The sequence below is a fragment of the Taudactylus pleione genome, unplaced genomic scaffold (assembly GCF_031769625.1).
Source record: "Taudactylus pleione unplaced genomic scaffold, aTauple2 ptg000245l, whole genome shotgun sequence".
Lineage (NCBI taxonomy): Eukaryota > Metazoa > Chordata > Amphibia > Anura > Myobatrachidae > Taudactylus > Taudactylus pleione.
In genome coordinates this window covers 2,430,688-2,449,728 of record NW_028284647.1, presented here as the reverse complement: position 1 = coordinate 2,449,728, position 19,041 = coordinate 2,430,688, and the positions used below count along the sequence as shown (strand labels likewise).

General features: G+C 46.8%; 1 protein-coding gene across 1 annotated transcript in view; it reads right to left on the bottom strand.

Annotated features, from left to right (window-relative positions):
* CCDC90B (coiled-coil domain containing 90B) overlaps window positions 1–19,041 on the bottom strand; it is an 80,607-nt gene that overhangs the window by 527 nt on the left and 61,039 nt on the right. Inside the window, exons 7-8 of the mRNA XM_088479804.1 lie at window positions 8,434–8,487; window positions 1,906–2,020 (exon numbers count right to left, since the gene is read on the bottom strand). Of these exons, the coding sequence (XP_088335930.1) occupies window positions 1,906–2,020; window positions 8,434–8,487 (169 nt within the window). The remainder of the gene's footprint in view (window positions 1–1,905; window positions 2,021–8,433; window positions 8,488–19,041) is intronic.

Below are 19,041 nucleotides of genomic sequence, written 5' to 3'. Positions count from 1 at the left end.
GTTAAGGGGTTAATGCGGGTGAAAGCTGCCGTACACAGCTCGCTTGGCTCAGATATAATCTACGATCATCCAAGAACTGCGACAGAACTGTGGGGCTACCGGCCTGCATCGTTACAATAGTTACATGCTCGCTGAGGCATCCGTGATTGAACATAGCATCTCTCAGGAACGTGTGTTACTCAGCAACAAGAGGAGGAAACCCATTATACAGTATTGGGGCCATAGTATCTTGTGTGGTAGCTCCTAAAATTAACAAATCTATTAACTCTGCATCTGATATGTTAGACAGGACCGGCAGACATATAGTAATACTGTATACAATGACACCGAACTCTACTTAAATGGGTTGCCCGTCTTGGCCATGGGATGCTGGCTCTCAGGGTTATGACTCCGACACCTACCGGTAAGTACCCCAACCCTAAATCCAACCTTCCCCCTACCGCAGCCTAAACCTCCTCCCCACCCTCTGCAGCCCAAACCTTCTCCCCACTCCCTTCCTCAGCCTAACTCTCCCTCCCCACTCCCCGCAGCCTAAACCTCCTCCCCATCCCCCGCAGCCTAAACCTCCTCCCCATCCCCCGCAGCCTAAATCTCCTCCCCACTCCCCGCAGCCTAAATCTCCTCCCCACCCTCCGCAGCCCAAACCTTCTCCCCACTCCCCGCAGCCTAAACCTTCTCCCCACTCCCCACAGCCTAAACCTTCTCCCCACTCCCCGCAGCCTAAACCTTCTCCCCACTCCCCGCAGCCTATACCTCCCCACTCCCCGCAGCCCAAACCTTCTCCCCACTCCCCGCAGCCTAAATCTCCTCCCCACTCCCCGCAGCCTAAATCTCCTCCCCACCCCCGCAGCCTAAACCTCCACCCCACCCCCCGCAGCCTAAACCTCCTCCCCACTCCCCGCAGCCTAAATCTCCTCCCCGCAGCCTAAATCTCCTCCCCACTCCCCGCAGCCTAGACCTCCTCCCCACTCCCCGCAGCCTAAATCTCCTCCCCACCCCCCGCAGCCTAAACCTCCCCACTCCCCGCAGCCTAAATCTCCTCCCCACTCCCCGCAGCCTAAACCTACTCCCCACTCCCCGCAGCCTAAACCTACTCCCCACTTCCCGCAGCCTAAACCTTCTCCCCACAGCCAAACCTTTCCCCTTGTGCCTAACCCTAATCCTACCCCAATACTTACCATCGGATGCCGGCAGTCGAGATGTTGACACCGGTAATCTGAGCACCGGCATCCCGACCTCCGTGATCTCAACTACATCCCGTTGCCCATGACCTTTACTAAATACCTTGTTTGTCTTTTCAGCCATGTCCTTATATCATCAGGCTGTTTATGATCTTGGAACATGATACAAACCCACCTAGTAACAATGCCGACAGCTGACCAGAGTTGTGTCCTAAGCCCGGGGGAATACAATCTAAAAACCTGATCTATGCGGAGAGTTGCATGAAGGTTCTTAAGTCCAAAAATGGAAGTCACCTGCCGGCAGGAAACCCTATTATAGAATATCTCCTCCAGAAACCCCCCTTCCGATCCAAGTAACAGGGACCAATGTCTGAGCTCTTTGCTGAGTCACTCATCAGTCAACGGGCTCATCCCTCTCCTGTAACAGTAGGCAGATACTGTGGATTTCAGCCCTTCCGACACTCCTGGATTATGGGCACTGATTAGCTCTGACAGCTATCCAATCAGTGCCCTTGGCACAAGGGGTGGTAACAGTAGCGAAATAAAAATTTCTACTGGAAAATAACGAGGAAGCAGGGTAAGGATGATCTCTTGGGCAGGAGTCCGGGACTCCACCTTGCTAACCAGGAAGTAACGTGCCAGGATCTTCTATAATAATAAGCTCACCAGACACATCCAGAACCTACAAATGAAAAGTTATTTTCTGCATGAGACAAACACTCACCTGCCAGGTAGCGGACAGTATCCAGCTTATGTGACTCCATCAGTGTCTTCAGTGACGCGATGTCTATATCTATCTTTTTGTGGATTTCTGCGATGACACCATCAGTATTTGTGTTCTGCAACAAATGGGCACATAACGAGTGAGATATCATTCATGCTGTAACTGCAAATCAGTCAGGCTCTGGGCGGCTCACCGGCTGTAGTGGAACAACAAGAGCCAGCAACCTTAGTACTGTGGCAGCCGGAGGGCTACTGGTTGCCTAAGCCGATGTGCGACAAGCATTCCAGTGCAAACTTGCAGAGAACAAACCCGCCCTGTGGTGTTAGAACGTAACACGAGGCATCCGAACCAGCCGTCTCCTGTCTCCTCTGTGACCGTTCAAAAAGTATTAGCGTGAATGTGCGACATTTTATCCTAACTTATTTACTAAAGTGAGAGTTTTTAAGAAGTGGAGATGTTGCCCATAGCAACCAGATGACACTTAAAATTTAACCAGCACAAATATAATAGCTAGAATCTGATTGGTTGCTACGGTCAACAGCTCCACTTCTAAAAACTCTCACTTTAGTAAATATACCCCCCAAGAGAGAGAACACAGAACGCTATGAGCAAAGATCGTATCAAAACCTCGATCGCCAATAGAAATCTTAAAATTATTAATTTACCACTGTAAAGAAATTCTAACACTTCATTATAACGGAATACTCAATACTGTCATTAATAATGTTACATAAGAGGCACAAGAACATTTTTGAAGTGCAAGAACGACTGCCGTATAGTAATTCGTGTGATCAGAAAATTATATATCACTAACCATTGCAAAAAGCTTTCGGAACCCTTCAAGTGCCCTGGATGCCCCTCCTCTGCCAGGAGCCCACCCAAAATTTCAACCACACAGAGGGTGTCACTTATGGAATCCCCAGCACAGCAGCTACCTGGTCATAACATACGTGACCTCTGCCAAGCATAACGCTGGGTATACACTGAGCAATGTGTGTACCCAGCAATGCGACCGGCGACCCCCCACCCGCCAACAGGCCGGCATATCCGGCGTCCCGTACACACTAGACGATCCTGTGCCCTACCGCCCAATATGTCGGCTTCTGCTGCAAGGGTTGCATGGGGTATCAAACAGAGCTGCACGGAACGGTGCATTTTATCATCTCTTATAAATGAAAATATTATTTCTTGTGTTCATTGGGCCTGATTTAGACGGTCAAAGGCCGGGCAGTGCGCGTGCTCCGGAGCGAGAAATCATTAGCTCTGGCGCTCGCATCCAAAAGGGGCGGCTGTCGATGTTGATCGTCAGCTCGCCCCGTTTGGTAGGCGGGTCAGGGGGGGGGGGGTGGTGGCTGGCCAAACAGAGGCGTTCGCGAAGGAACGCCTGCCTTTTGGGGGCGACCCCACTGACATCACGAGTGAGTCAGTGGTGAGCTTCCGGCTCTTAGCGAGCGGCCAGAAGGTTGGTCATAAGAAAAAAAAAAATAAAATACGCCCTTCAGACCTGCGAGTGGGTCTGAATCAGGGCCATTGTCTGATTATGTCGTTTCTTCATGGTCGTCGTCTTCAACTTTTTTGGAGACTTCCCAGAGAGAGCACACATGGAATAATTCAGGCCATAGCTTATTAAATAAAAGGACCAATGAGCAATCAGCAATACGTTTAAAACGTGCGCTCAGAAGCGATGGTCTTAGGGCTAGGCCGCTCTGGTGGGCACTTCGTTTTCTAACTGTACCCAATGAGCGAATGATTTGTAAATCGCTGTGTAGCGAGATGAATTCCTTCTCAGCGCTCGCTGTTGCAATTTAAACTTGCATGAGCTTCGGTAGATTAATCTTCTTCATTGAGTTTAATGGAATAGAAAAATTGCTAATCCTAAAAGCTGTTAGGTAACTCCGGGCAGGAGATGTTTATTTGGAGCTGGGAACACAGACGATTAATCCCACAGAATTGCACTTTGTTTTCTAAAGAGAATTGTCTCATGAGATTTTATTGTACGATTTAAGCCTGCCCGTGTGGAACAAGCTTAAGTCAGCAGAGCATGCTGGGAGTTCTAGCGCAAGATTAGCTCGAGTCTCACAAGCCAGGTCATTTATTTTATTTACACTAGTGTATCATCTTACCGCTCTCATTGCTACATACAAAAGTCAATATTATTCCAAGCTACTGTAATAACATATATGCATGCAGATATATTGCCAACTATTATTCTTACTAATTATTTACAAGCTTGAAGAACTTTAGATCAGGAGCACAACCCATAAAACAGTCTTGCTGTGACAAGTAGTGAGTAATTTAGTACCTCAGCTCTACTAATTATAGCTATAAATACCATTTCTTGTAAAGCGCCAAAGTTTCAGTTTTGTTAGCGAATTTGTCTTCACCGCCCCACCTGTAAGGAATCCCAGAGCTCTACCACCCTTACAGTAAAGAACCCCTCCCTATGCTGAATCCTCATTTCTTCCTTTCACAACTGATAACCCCCTGTCCTCTATAGCTACACATTGCATTAAACTTGAATATATTCACATGCAGTAGTAAATTAGACATCGTCACCGCAGCCTGCCCCCACTTACCCGTGGTGGTAGCGCCGCCCAATTTAGATTGCCCTTGTCCGTCTCAGGACATGCCATTCTGCATTAGTATATAGATTACATTCGCTCTAGGTTACAAGCCTCTGAACCCACCCTAGCTCTTCTATGTTCTTCATATGCTGGGTAGTGGGGTGACCTAAACGGTCCCCCACATTCTTAGTATTGTCTGATAAAACAGTATTACTGTGCTGGCATCAGGAGCGTTTATTCCCATTTTTATGTATCCAAGGATTTTATTTGTCTTTGCTGCTGCCAGAGCCGTAGCTAGATATTTTGGTGCTCTGTGCCCCTCCCCCCTCACCGTAAACAGGGACAAAAAAAAAAGGGCATGGTCTCATAGGGAAAGGGTGTGGCCACGCTATAGTACCCCCAATTCACAAGACGCCACACAGTAGTGCCCCTTATTTACTTTACACTACATACATGTAGGAGTGTCCCTTATACACATTATGCTAAATTGTAGTAGTGCCCCTTACACATTACGCCACACAGTACTAATGCCCCTTACACATTACGCCACACAGTACTAATGCCCCTTAGACAGTATGCCACACTGCAGTGCCCCTTATTTACATTACACTACATACCTGTAGGAGTGTCCCTTATACACATTATGCTAAATTGTAGTAGTGCCCCTTACACATTACGCCACACAGTACTAATGCCCCTTACACATTACGCCACAGTACTAATGCCCCTTACACATTACGTCACACAGTACTAATGCCCCTTACACATTACGTCACTCAGTACTAATGCCCCTTACACATTACGCCACACAGTACAACTCCCCCCTCCTCCCTTACATATTATACCCCACCGCCCGCCCCTGTCTGTACAGTGTTAACAACACAGTGGACCGGACCTCACCGGCAGGTTCTGTCATTGTCCAGTGTCCTGGTGTCCACACAGCGTAGCGGCGGTGCGCCGCTCCCTGCCTGACCCACCCAACAGTAGCAGCTCCTCCGCGGAGAGACTTCACCCTCGGTACTGTGGGAGCCTTGGGCGGGGAGACGTCATAACGTCTGTCCCATCCCAATAGATACAAAACTTGTTACACTTGCCGGGACTCGTGGCGGCGCTGGAGACTCAGACAGAGTGGGTCACATGTAGGGGGGCAGCCGGAGGCTGCGGCTGTTAACTGTCCTCCTGCTGGGTACCGCGGCCTTGCGTCACGCTTTAAGCAGCGGCCGCCCCACCCTAGCTATGGCCCTGGCGGCTGCTATCCCTCTTTCTGCCACTTATATTCCTGAGTCCTTTCCCATGCTAGCATTCCCCAATTATGTTCCGTTTCCTGCATTAGTAGTATCGTTATTCTCATCAATAAACTATTTTTCCCCATTTTTTCATATTAAAAACGATCAACAGAATCTCTTTATAAAACGACACTAAATTTTAACTTATTTTTTTATTATTATTTTTACATCATTATTATTATTATTTTCCTATATGCTGCCTCATTGCCCTAAGTTGGCACCACCTCCCTAATGCTGATGGTATTCTATGACATAAAAGGAGATCATTTCAGCAGAAAGGTCATTTGTACGGGAACGCGTCCTGCGCAGCCGCAGCTGTGGGACGATAGATGTAACAGTAATTAGAAGAAGAAAAATATCAGGAACATAACGTGGGAGACAAATAAAAATAGTCATTGTGTGTGACACTCCGTGCCAATGAGCGGAGCCTTAGGTCATGGGCCCCAGCGAGATCGCTTCTTAGGGCCACCATAGGATGCATTTCGCAGCCTTGGCAAAAGCCGGTGCTGCCCGCACGTGGCCTAGGAAGGGTGTGATTAGGTCGACCAGCAGTGGCAGGCTGGGACAGGGGGCAGGGTGTGACACAGCTGCACCGCGCGTGACAAACACACAGCCACCGGCAGCTGTGTGTTTGTTTCGAGTGGCAACAAATGAGAGCCTGTCAGACTCTCATTGACTGCCGCTGCGCCCACTGCAGGAGCCGCTCCATCTTCCGTCTCCTGCAGTGGGTAATGGGAGAGACGTCACGACGTTATATGATGTCTCTCCCATAATGCAGAGTGGCCCGGGAGGACAGACGGAGGAGCGGATGGCGGAGGCGGGGATTCATGTAAGTGGTTTTTTTTATTATTACGTGTGTGTGTGTGTGTACTGTGGAAGGGGGGGGGACCACTACTGGGGGCACTACAAGGGGGAGAGCACTACTGGGGACACTACAAGGGGGGTTACTACTGGGGGCACAACAAGGGTGGCTACTACTGGGGGCATTACAAAGGGGAGTACTACTGGGGGGCGGCTACTACTGGGGGCACTACAAGGGGGGGACTACTACTGGAGGCACTGCATAGGGGGTACCACTACTGGTGACACTGCACAGGGGGGGACCACTACTGGGGACACTATATAAGAAGCTTACTACTGGGGGCACTGCACAGGGGGGGACCACTACTGGGGACACTATATAAGAAGCTTACTACTGGGGGCACTGCACAGGGGGGGACCACTACTGGGGGCACTGCATAGGAGGATTACTGCTGGTGGCCTGTATAAGGGGGTCCTCTCCTGGGGCACAGGGGGCACTGCATATGGGCACCACTACAGGGGGCTGCCCCATATCTTTATTTTTACTTTACATTCATTCCTTATGGACCCGCCTCCTCCCTGGAACACTTGAGGGGGGAGGGGCGCCAAAGCACGCACGTGCTCTGGGAACCCTGGCTACACGCTACTCCTCTGGCAGGGTCACCTGCATGCATTTGCTCCCCAGGCTAAAAGTTGCCAGCCAGCCCCTGTCGACCAGTAAGAGCTATGGTTTTATGCTGCCACTTATCCCTGCCCACAATCAATGTCAGATGGGGGGCATGGCCACAATCCCCATCATCAGGTTCCTACACTTCATACAAAGGGTAAAAGTCACAAATGGCACAATCCCTCCTAACACTTGTCCTAATATCACCAGTTCCATCCGCCATCAAACTACACCCAAACGGTACATTGTACCCACATGCACTGGCAGCAGAACCCCACGCCCTACACTGTATAAAGTGCGTGTGTTGGCATCCTGACGCTCAGGGGAACTTTGCTTGGTACATTTTGGGGTTGCACATCACCGAAGTCGCATGCAGCGACTTTTTACTCACAGGGGTAGATTTACTACAGTGAGAGTTTTTAGAAGTGGAGATGTTGCCCATAGCAACCAATCAGATTCTACTTAACATTTACCTAGCACCTTCTAGAAGATAATAGCTAGAATCTGATTGGTTGCTATGGGCAACATCTCCACTTCTAAAAACCCGCACTTAGTAAATTTACCCCTCAGTCAAGGAGTGTTTGGGGGAGGTAACAGAGTGGCGGCAGAGAATGCAGGGGTGTTGCGATCATTTTGGGGGCTGTCACATCCTCTGCGTATGCAAAAAATATGGCTCTGGTGTCTCAGTTCCCGCTGCCATACTCTGTGAGGCCACGGGCTTACTCAGAACTGCGATAATGGAATGATTTGCGACCAATGCTGCGTCCTTGTACGCAGATGTTTGGATTTGCAAAGCTGCCGGTGGGCGTCTCAATACTCAATCTCCTGGCATCTTTGACATCTGTATATTTTAGCACACAACTCTGAATTACGCCCACTGTGTCCAGCCTTGTACCACTGGTGACTGTATATCCATTCCCTATGCGTAGCGGCATCTAACCAGGGATCTGTGACCACCGTGAGACGGAACCTGCACCCAGTACGGACCTCGCTGCACGGACATGGGTGCTACATCAGTGCAATGAGTATGGACATAGCATCTCTCATAGTGGGCAATAGATCACGATAATAGCGTTTCAGCTTACCCTGCATTTGGCTACAGATGAAGAAGGAAAAACGAATACGCGCCTATAAGCCTGCGCCCGCGCAGCATCTGACTACACGCATAACAAGCGCACAACCCCATTGTATTAGGCTTATTGTACTTCACCTTTTTATGGAATTCTGTGCTGGTTTCCATCAGCTTCTTTTCCTGATCTGTGAACTAAGACAGAGAATGGAAGAGTCATTAGAAGGAGCAATTTCCCAACCTTTCCACAGTTACACACCTGGCTCTAACGCGTTCCACCACCTGGAGGCAATTCTAGACTTCTGTTACACCTGACCATGGTCCTCCTCCATCTCCTCATCTGCCCCAGTCACCATTATTGCTGGGGGCTTAGCAAAACCACATATCATGGTCTGTTCCACCTGACTATGGTCCTCCTCCATCTCCTCAACTGCCTCAGTCACCATTACTTATTGCTGGGGGTTTAGCAAAACCACATATCATGTTCCGTTCCACCTGACCATGGTCCTCCTCCATCTCCTCATCTGCCCCAGTCACTATTACTTATTGCTGGGGGTTTAGCAAAACCACATATCATGGTCTGTTCCACCTGACCATGGACCTCCTCCATCTCCTCATCTGCCCCAGTCACTATTACTTATTGCTGGGGGTTTAGCAAAACCACATATCATGTTCCCTTCCACCTGACCATAGTCCTCCTCCATCTCCTCATCTGCCCCAGTCACTATTACTTATTGCTGGGGGTTTAGCAAAACCACATATCATGGTCTGTTACACCTGACCATGGACCTCCTCCATCTCCTCATCTGCCCCAGTCACCATTACTTATTGCTGGGGGTTTAGCAAAACCACATATCATGTTCCGTTCCACCTGACCATGGACCTCCTCCATCTCCTCATCTGCCCCAGTCACCATTACTTATTGCTGGGGGTTTAGCAAAACCACATATCATGTTCCGTTCCACCTGACCATGGACCTCCTCCATCTCCTCATCTGCCCCAGTCACCATTACTTATTGCTGGGGGTTTAGCAAAACCACATATCATGTTCCGTTCCACCTGACCATGGTCCTCCTCCATCTCCTCATCTGCCTCAGTCACTATTACTTATTGCTGGGGGTTTAGCAAAACCACATATCATGTTCCGTTCCACCTGACCATGGTCCTCCTCCATCTCCTCATCTGCCTCAGTCACTATTACTTATTGCTGGGGGTTTAGCAAAACCACATATCATGTTCCGTTCCACCTGACCATGGTCCTCCTCCATCTCTCATCTGCCTCAGTCACCATTACTTATTGCTGGGGGTTTAGCAAAGCCACATATCATGGTCTGTTAGAATAAAGATAAATCATATGTACATACATAGAGCACTGCAGCCCGTTTATACAGAAGCCTCATTTTCTGCTGTGTATGACTTTATAATGGACCAGTTTTGTAACCCTAATAATTATGTTCCGTCACGAGAAACTTCTCAAGTCCGTTTAGACAAGAATACATTTTCCCATAGGAATTATGTTATTATTTAGCTCTAGAAAATGCATGGATGAGGGACATGACTGATGATTTCAACAAAACAAATTTGTATACGTACATTATGTTCTGTTACAGTATCATACAATAATATTAACTGAAATTTCTCCTACATTAATAGAATTAGTAAGCCTGGCATTTGAATACAATAGGACATGACTGCTGTCCTTCTACTTTTGCATAATAGATCGGTGTGTGTTAATAATTTAATATTTTACTTTAAATAGTACATCAATAAAAACTGCTTATATTTTATACACCAAATAACCCAAAATCATATACAAAATTTTAAACTTGTTCATCTACATAATTTACCAACTGACTTTAAGTTTTACTTATCAACTCTGCTGAGAGCCCCACTATTTCACTGCCCTTCCAACCTGGCACAATTTGTCTTGATGATATATTTGTGGCAATAAACATTGCTCATTTTTGTTTGCACCTCTTTAGAAAAACGAGGGTGGTCCAATAAATAATGTAATAAGACCTCTCATTGCGTAAATTTGTGTTAACTTGTACATATTCGTATAATCAATATTATGGCCTTGGTACAGATTATTTTTCCACATAGTCCCTATACTTGTCTAAGCATTTGTTCCATGGTACACCAAGGTACCTATCCGAGCACAGAATAAATCAGTGTCAAGTGCCTGATGCCAGGACATGACGGCTTGCTGAACTTCACCCTGTCTGTTGCGAATCGCCTTAAGCTGGCCACACACAGAGATTTTTCCCCCGATCTGGCCGATTCCGACACATCGGAACGACAGATCGGGTAAAAAAAAAGAGACCAAATCGTGAGTCCCCACTCATGATCTCGATGCGAGCCCCCGCAGGTCGCACATCGCATCTTCAGAACTGCCGTGCTGTAGGGCAGATCTGACGATCTAGACTAAAATGCACTGTGAAAAAGTCTGGCTGCAGGAGATCGGATGAAGATTGGACAGCATATTGTGTGCAGATCGTGTGCTGACTGTGTGCAGAGCTGCCAGGGAGAGTTTCAAGGGAAATCGGACACATCGTTGAACGTGAGTATAATCAGTATGTGTTACGATCCTCTAGCAATTGCTAGGACCGAGATAGAGTTGTTGGAGATACGTGGCACATCGAAGAACAAACACAAGAAGTATAGTTAAATCATGGCAGTTTACTAAATAAATGATATGATGGACCAGTGAAAACACAACATGTCAATGGTGCAATAAGGAGCTGAAACCATAGGACAGTCAATAGGATATACTGTAGGTTTACAGTCCAAACTAAAGTTGTTAAATGGCCAGGAGGCCTAGTAGACAGCCATGCTTGAAATGTGGTGAAGAAGCAGGATTGCTGGAGGGCCTAGCAGACAGCGATGCTTGAAACCTGGTATAGAAGCAGGATTGCTGTATGGCCAGGAGGGCCTAGGAGACAGTGGTGCTTGAAACGTGGTGTTGAAGCAGGGTTTCTGTATGGCCTGGAGGGCCTAGTAGACAGCGATGCTTGAAGCGTGGTATAGAAGCAGGATTGCTGTATAGCCAGGAGGAATTAGGAGACAGTGGTGCTTGAAACGTGGTGTTGAAGCAGGGTTTCTGTATGGCCTGGAGGGCCTAGTAGACAGCGATGCTTGAAGCGTGGTATAGAAGCAGGATAGCTGTATAGCCTGCAGGGCTCTGTAAACAGCGATGCTTGAACCGTGGTATAGAAGCAGGATAGCTGTATGGCCTGGAGGGCTTAGTAGACAGCGATGCTTGAACCGTGGTATAGAAGCAGGATAGCTGTATGGCCTGGAGGGCTCAGTAGACAGCGATGCTTGAACCGTGGTATAGAAGCAGGATAGCTGTATGGCCTGGAGGGCCCTGGAGACAGCGTTGCTTGGACCCAGGGTACTTGGGTCACTTAAAAGCCAGTGAGCAGAATACACGCAGCATGTAGAAAATATAGCTGGTAGTCTGGATGCACAGAGAGCAGCTGCATAACCAAAAGTTCCACATGAAAACTCTATAGCCGACAGGGCGGCGACAGTCCAGGAAGTTCAAATAGGATCAGGTGCCAATCAGGCAACACTAGGAGGAAACATGTGAAATCCTCTGACGTCTGGGTCTCCTAGCAACCGGTAACCTAGAAGCATGGTCAGGAGCAGGAGGAATACTGGCAGGAGACAAGTCCTGGACTGGACTTGTAACAGAACCCCCCGCTTGACGCGGGGTTGAAGAACCCCCAGATCCAGGTTTATCAGGAAACTTCTGAAAGAAAAGTCTTTTCAGTCTGGGAGCATGGAGTGCATCTTCCGAAACCCAGGAACGTTCCTCTGGGCCGTAACCCCTCCAATGAACCAAAAACTGTAATTTACCTCTGGAGAACTTGGAGTCCAGAATTCTTTCAACAACAAATTCCTGTTGACCATGGACAGTCACTGGACCAGGTTTGGCACTAGGCTTACTTCCAAATCTCGTGGAAGAACAAAACGGTTTGAGGAGAGAGCAATGAAAAGTGTTCTTAATACGTAAAGAATTGGGTAGTTGCAACTTGAAAGCGACGGGATTCACTTGAGCAATGATGCGAAAAGGCCCGATGAATCTAGGTCGCAATTTATGAGTAGGTTGGCGCAGCTTGATATTCTTAGTAGAAAGCCAGACCAAATCTCCCTTTTTCAAAAAACATGGTCTTCGATGCCTGTCAGCAATACTCTTAGATGTAGACAACGGAAGAAGACGACCAGGAGGAGCTGTCCGAGGAGTCTTATTACGGGCACAGACTTCACATGCTAACAAAAACTCACGGACATCTTTGGCGAAGGATGGCCACCAGACAGAACGGGAGAGAATGTCCATAGTCTTAGAAATGCCTAGATGACCAAAGGCTTTTTTTAGAATGAAAATCCAAAAAGGACAGTTTTCCTAAATCTCTCAGGAACAAAAAGATGAGCAGGAACGTTCAATCGAGCTTCAGATTGGCATCTCTGGAGTGTCTCAGCTAGAGTCCGGGTTAAGGCAAAATGAATGAAATCTTTAGGAATGATGGGTTCTTCAGAAACAGAGACTTGTTGGTCAGAGAAGAAACTTCAGGAGAGAGCGTCAGCTTTAACATCTTTAGAACCAGGAACAAGATTGATGGCACAATCATATGGTCGATGTGGAGGCAATGCATTAGCTTTTTGTTAAGAAAACACATCAGCAAAATCCAAATATTGAGGAGGAATGCTACAAGCGGACGAAACTTCAGGACATTGTAGCATCCGCACACTGAGTGAAAGGCATGAGGACTGACATTCAGGATTCCACTTAATAATCTCCCCAGAGGACCAGTCAATGGAAGGATTGTGTAATCTTAGCCACCCAAGGCCCAAACAAACTGGAACCAAAGGACTATGCTCAAGAAAAAAATGAAATGAGTTCTATATGTGAAAAACCCACGGAAAGCCGAATAAAAGGTATCTTAACCTTAAGAGTTCCTTTAGGGATTAAGCCTCCATCCAGGCCACAAATGGAAACTTCTTGCTCTAATGGAACTGCAGGAATCTTTAACTTCTGAAAGAACGCATAGTCCATAAAATTAGCTGCTGCTCCACTATCCAAAAAAGCCTGTGTCTTGAACTCTTTATTAGCTGAATGAATGGATACAGGAACAAGTACTGAATCCTTGGAGGAAATTGAGGCTAAACCTAAGTGTAATCCCTTCTGTACACTTAGACCCTGTCTTTTAACGAATATCAAAGGACAGTCTTTTATGGAATGAGCCTTGTCTCCACAGTACAAACAGAGACCTTGTGAACGTCTTCTATGCCTTTCTCCCGGAGACAGACGAGAAGCTCCAATTTGCATAGGCAACTGCTGCTCTCTCCGTCTTTCACGTAAACTACGGTCAATACGTATAACTGTCTGCATGAAGTCATCCAGAGTCTTTGCCGGGGAATGTTGCACAAGAATGTCCTTTATTACCTCAGAAACACCAATCCGAAATTGGTTACGCAAAGCTGAATCATTCCAGGATGATTCTACTGCTCATCTACGAAATTCAGAACAATAATCCTCAGCAGCTTTTTGTCCCTGTTTAAGAGAGCGAAGCTTGGATTCTGCAAGTGATACCTTATCTGGGTCTTCAAACAACAGGCCCAGCTGGAGGAAAAAGGCATCCGCAGTCTGAAGGGCAACATGCGAGGAAGGCAGTCCAAATGCCCATGTTTGCGGATCACCCTGAAGCAGGGAAATAATAAGTCCAACTCTTTGTGTCTCAGAACCAGAAGAGACTGGACGAATGCGGAAATTAAGTTTACAACTCTCACGGAAATTTACAAACAAGTTTCTGTCCCCAGCGAAACAATCGGGCAAGTTCATTTTGGGCTCCTTAAGAGCAGCTTGTAACGAGGAGGTACGGATATCTTCAACTTGAAGTGAGAGTTCATTAACTTTTTGAGTAAGAGTCTGAATTTGAGCTGCCAGAATTTCTGCTGGGTTCTGCGTATGCTCCATCGTAGTCCAAAGATTTGGTCGGCTATAATGTTACGATCCTCTAGCAATTGCTAGGACCGAGATGGAGGTGTTGGAGATACGTGGCACATCGAAGAACAAACACAAGAAGTATAGTTAAATCATGGCAGTTTACTAAATAAATGATATGATGGACCAGTGAAAACACAACATGTCAATGGTGCAATAAGGAGCTGTAACCATAGGACAGTCAATAGAATATACTGTAGGTTTACAGTCCAAACTAAAGTTGTTAAATGGCCAGGAGGCCTAGTAGACAGCCATGCTTGAAACGTGGTGTTGAAGCAGGATTGCTGGATGGCCTGGAGGGCCTAGTAGACAGCGTAGCTAGAAACGTGGTTTAGAAGCAGGATAGCTGTATAGCCTGGAGGGCTTAGTAGACAGCGATGCTTGAACCGTGGTATAGAAGCAGGATAGCTGTATGACCTGGAGGCTCTGTAGACAGCGATGCTTGAACCGTGGTATAGAAGCAGGATAAGCTGTATGGCCTGGAGGGGCCTGTAGACAGCGATACTTGAACCGTGGTATAGAAGCAGGATAGCTGTATGGCCTGGATGGCCTACAGACAGTGATGCTTGAACCGTGGTATAGAAGCAGGATAGCTGTATGGCCTGCATACAGCGTTACTTGAAACGTGGTATAGAAGCAGGATAGCTGTATGGCCTGGAGGGGCCTGCATACAGCGTTACTTGAAACCTGGTATAGAAGCAGGATAGCTGTATGGCCTGGATGGCCTACAGACAGTGATGCTTGAACCGTGGTATAGAAGCAGGGTAGCTGTATGGCCTGGAGGGCCCTGGAGACAACGTTGCTTGGACCCAGGGTACTTGGGTCACTTAAAAGCCAGTGAGCAGAATACACGCAGCATGTAGAAAATATAGCTGGAAGTCTGGATGCACAGAAAGCAGGTTGCATAACCAAAAGTTCCACATGAAAACTCTATAGCCGACAGGGCGGCGACAGTCCAGGAAGTTCAAATAGGATCAGCTGCCAATCAGGCAACACTAGGAGGAAACATGTGAAATCATCTGACGTCTGGGTCTCCTAGCAACCGGAAACCTAGAAGCATGGTCAGGAGCAGGCGGAATACTGGCAGGAGACAAGTCCTGGACTGGACTAAAACAGTATGTGTGTGGGCACTTTTACACCCAGGTGCTTCTTCAATGGTCCAAAGAGACGGAAATCACCCTGTGCCAGGTCAGGGCTGAAGGGAGGACGATCCAGTACTTCCTAATGGTAGCGCCATAACAACTCACACGTGCCGTTGGCTGAGGGTGGTCTGGCGTTATCATGCAGCAATATGATGGCTGTTCGCAGTAACCCAGGTCGTTTTCGACAAATTGCCCTCCCCAACTGGCTCAATGTGTCACAATAGTGCAAAGCATTCACAGTATCTCCCTTGGTCAGGAAATTAACAAGAAGCACGCCCTTGTGGTCCCAAAACTTTCCTGATTGAGTGTCACTGGATGCACCCACATTTCATCACCTGTAACAATACACTGCTGGCACTTCACAGACTGACACAAAAACAATCTTAAAATTGATATGAACAAGCTTTATGGTAGGTATTCAAATTTCAATATATCTGACGGTAATATCTGTCGAAGCTGAATAATTGAGTAAGACAAGTTCAGTTTAAAATTCAATCACAGCGACACCATCTTGAGACTGGCCGCAAGACTCCATTTTTGAAATGCGATCGCAAGACGCCATTTTGCGAATGGCCGCCTAAGCGCCATTTTAGATAAACTCACATTTTAGTACATGTGGCGATAATACCATTAGTATCATGCGAAGGCATCTGTGACCATTATAATATGAAGCAAGTGGCCAGGTGACAACTGACTTGGGTAGATAAGTTTCCTGCATAGTGTTTGTTCACTACGGGTGGTCTGGCTAGAATAAATAAGCAAGCTTCCTGCAATGACACAGGAAAGGTGGGAGGGCCTGCTGACAGGACATGTAGAACTAACTAACCCAGCATGCCACACTGCTAAAATGTTCACTCAGAGACAAATGCATTTTCATACACACATTAAATATGTCTTTATACTAGGGATGTGCAGGCTCGGATAGGTTCGAGTTTGCACGTGGAGTTCGGATTTTTCCCTCCAAAAAAACGGAACTCAGAACGAGGCAAAACGTCATCTTACATGGACGAACATCATCATTCCTGGTCTTTTGTCCAGGAATGATGATGTTCGTCCATGCAAGATGACGTTTTGCCTCGTTCTGAGTTCCGTTTTTTTGGAGGGAAAAATCCGAACTCCACGTGCAAACTCGAACCTATCCGAGCCTGCACATCCCTACTTTATACCAAACCCTGAATACCCACACATTTCATATTCATACATAAGGTTCAATAAGCTTTAAAGTGTATGATTCAAGAAGGTTCAGTTAGTTTAAATGCTAAGAAATAAAGATATTTGTTAACTAAGGAATTATACAAGATAAACACGTCATTCTTGGAGTTTTTCTGATGCATACTCTTTCCACAGTTTCCCGGTGCTATCGGTGAGGAGATAGCATTATGCATTCTCGAGTTATGGACTGCAGAACCTACAAGCAACCAAAATTTATATTTTAGATTCAACTGTTAGGATGCTGAAGAAGGCGTGAGGAGGAAGACCCCTAGCTGTTAGAGGCAGGGAAAGTCCGTTTAAACCAGCCTGTTAGATGCACTGTAACAGATGCTTCACCTCTGAGAACCAATTACATCAGCAACAGACATACCTTTTGTCTTGTTTATACTGGGGGGGTATAAGTATGGGTGCACGGACACTATTTGGGAGTCTTTGTGCTGAATGACGAGGGGTCTCTTGCTGAAGCCTATCTCTGGGTCCAGTAGCTCCTGCGTACGTATACTGTACTTGTGGTCTGTATGATTTACTTTTGCGCCTAAATTGTGTATTGATCAATTGCGTGTAACTGTCTGAACTTTTACCTGAATATCACTTGTGCTTTAGAACCACAGGTTCTATGTCTAAGTCTTTATTTATGGTGTGACTGCGTATGCAAATTAGCGTCATCCTTAGAGGTTTATAGGAAGGATTTTAGGGTACAGGCAGGGGTACATAGAGGTTCATTTCTAATATTGTTAGTTGGGGGCTCGTGAAGAAGTCACTTACCTGCTCAGACGGTACATACGGTCATCGATACTTCAGCAAAGGGTGGAGTGGCCACATGCAGGGTTTGCCTGTAACCGCTTTGTGCTGAAAGATCGCTATCCGTCTCCGTGTGAATTAAGGAAGCTGACTAGAATCCAGGGACAAGAGAGGAAAAAGTTTGTTTTCCTCTGTTGATAGAACCTTGTGTTTAGAGGGGTGCCACAGTATTGCGTACGCGGCTAAAACGCATTTTTGCGTACGCAGTTAAGAAGTCATTATACGGTTGTGTGGTAGTCGCATAATTGTTTATGCGGCCATTCGCACAATAGCGTATACGCACTTCCGGTTCTGCTGCCACGTGTTTGAACAAAGCCATTGAGGTTTACATTTTTTTTTTCTATTACCAATATCTGGGTTAAACGTGTATTTTTCTGCGCAGGAAAAAGTGTGTAACAGTGAGTGTATTGTTGGTAGGGGTAATTTATTCCCTAAAGTTAAGGGTATCGTATGATCCTTAAGGGCTAGGTGCAAGGGTTAGCCTAGTCGCTCGGTAAGCAGCTTACCGTTCTAAACACAGTAGTAGGTGTACATGTTGTCTTTGTTGTATAGAGGTGCGTGAGAGTGGCCGACATATAAACTCTCATAGGTCTGGAAGTTACCTTACTAAGGCTTATCCGGGCGTGGAAGTGGCCTGCTTCAAATCTTATCCAGGTGTGGAAGTTGCCTTACTAAATCTTATCCAGGTGTGTGGGCGCCGCCGACTTAAATTGTCCACAGGTAAGTGAAAGTGTCTTGATTGTCTTTCACCGGTTTAAATCTTTATTGAAAAGCATAGGAGTTGTCTCAGAATGGGAGCCACGCAAACAGTAGAAATGTTAGGCAATGATGTGCTGCTAATGGAGGCGCCGATCGGATTGGCCTGTCGTATCATGCATACCAAGTACAGTACTTATGCAATAAGGTATTGTGATATATGGTTTAATATGACGAGGAAGAGTGTTAGACCGTTTCCCAGAATTGGTAGTTTTGACAAAAATGTGTTAGATAATGTCCAGGATCACATCAGTATGGTGCGATCCCGAGAGAAAAAGATTAAGTATTTTGAATGTTTAAAACTATGGCAGCATGAAGGGGATGCTTGGCTTAAAAATGTGCAAACGACGCAAACTAGCGTTGCGAACGCATTGCCAGAAAATACATCCACGACGCTGAATTGCAATACGGGCGAGCCGCAAATTGGCGCGCACGTGCGGCAAGGTAGCGTCGTGGAGAGTATTGCCAGCAGTTCACGCTCACCTCCCCCACCTTATGTGGACGGAGGTGCAAGTACAGTTACCAAAAATACCAACAAAAATGTAACAAGTAATTTGTACCCCCTCTTAAGTAACCATAAAAAAAATGTTTATGATGTAGATGATGAGCCTATTGTAATGTCTGCCATTTCCCATGCTATGCAATCACGGGTGGTGCCGCCATCTCCATCGGTAACAGCAAGGGAAGTGTTAATACACTCTGCACCCATTGAGGAAGTTGTTAATACCATACGTAGCAGCAGCAGATTAAACCCCCAGCCAGGTAATCAGGTCAGAGGTAGCAACGCTGCCGGTCTGCATCCCATTCGGACAATAACTGTTCCGAATGGAA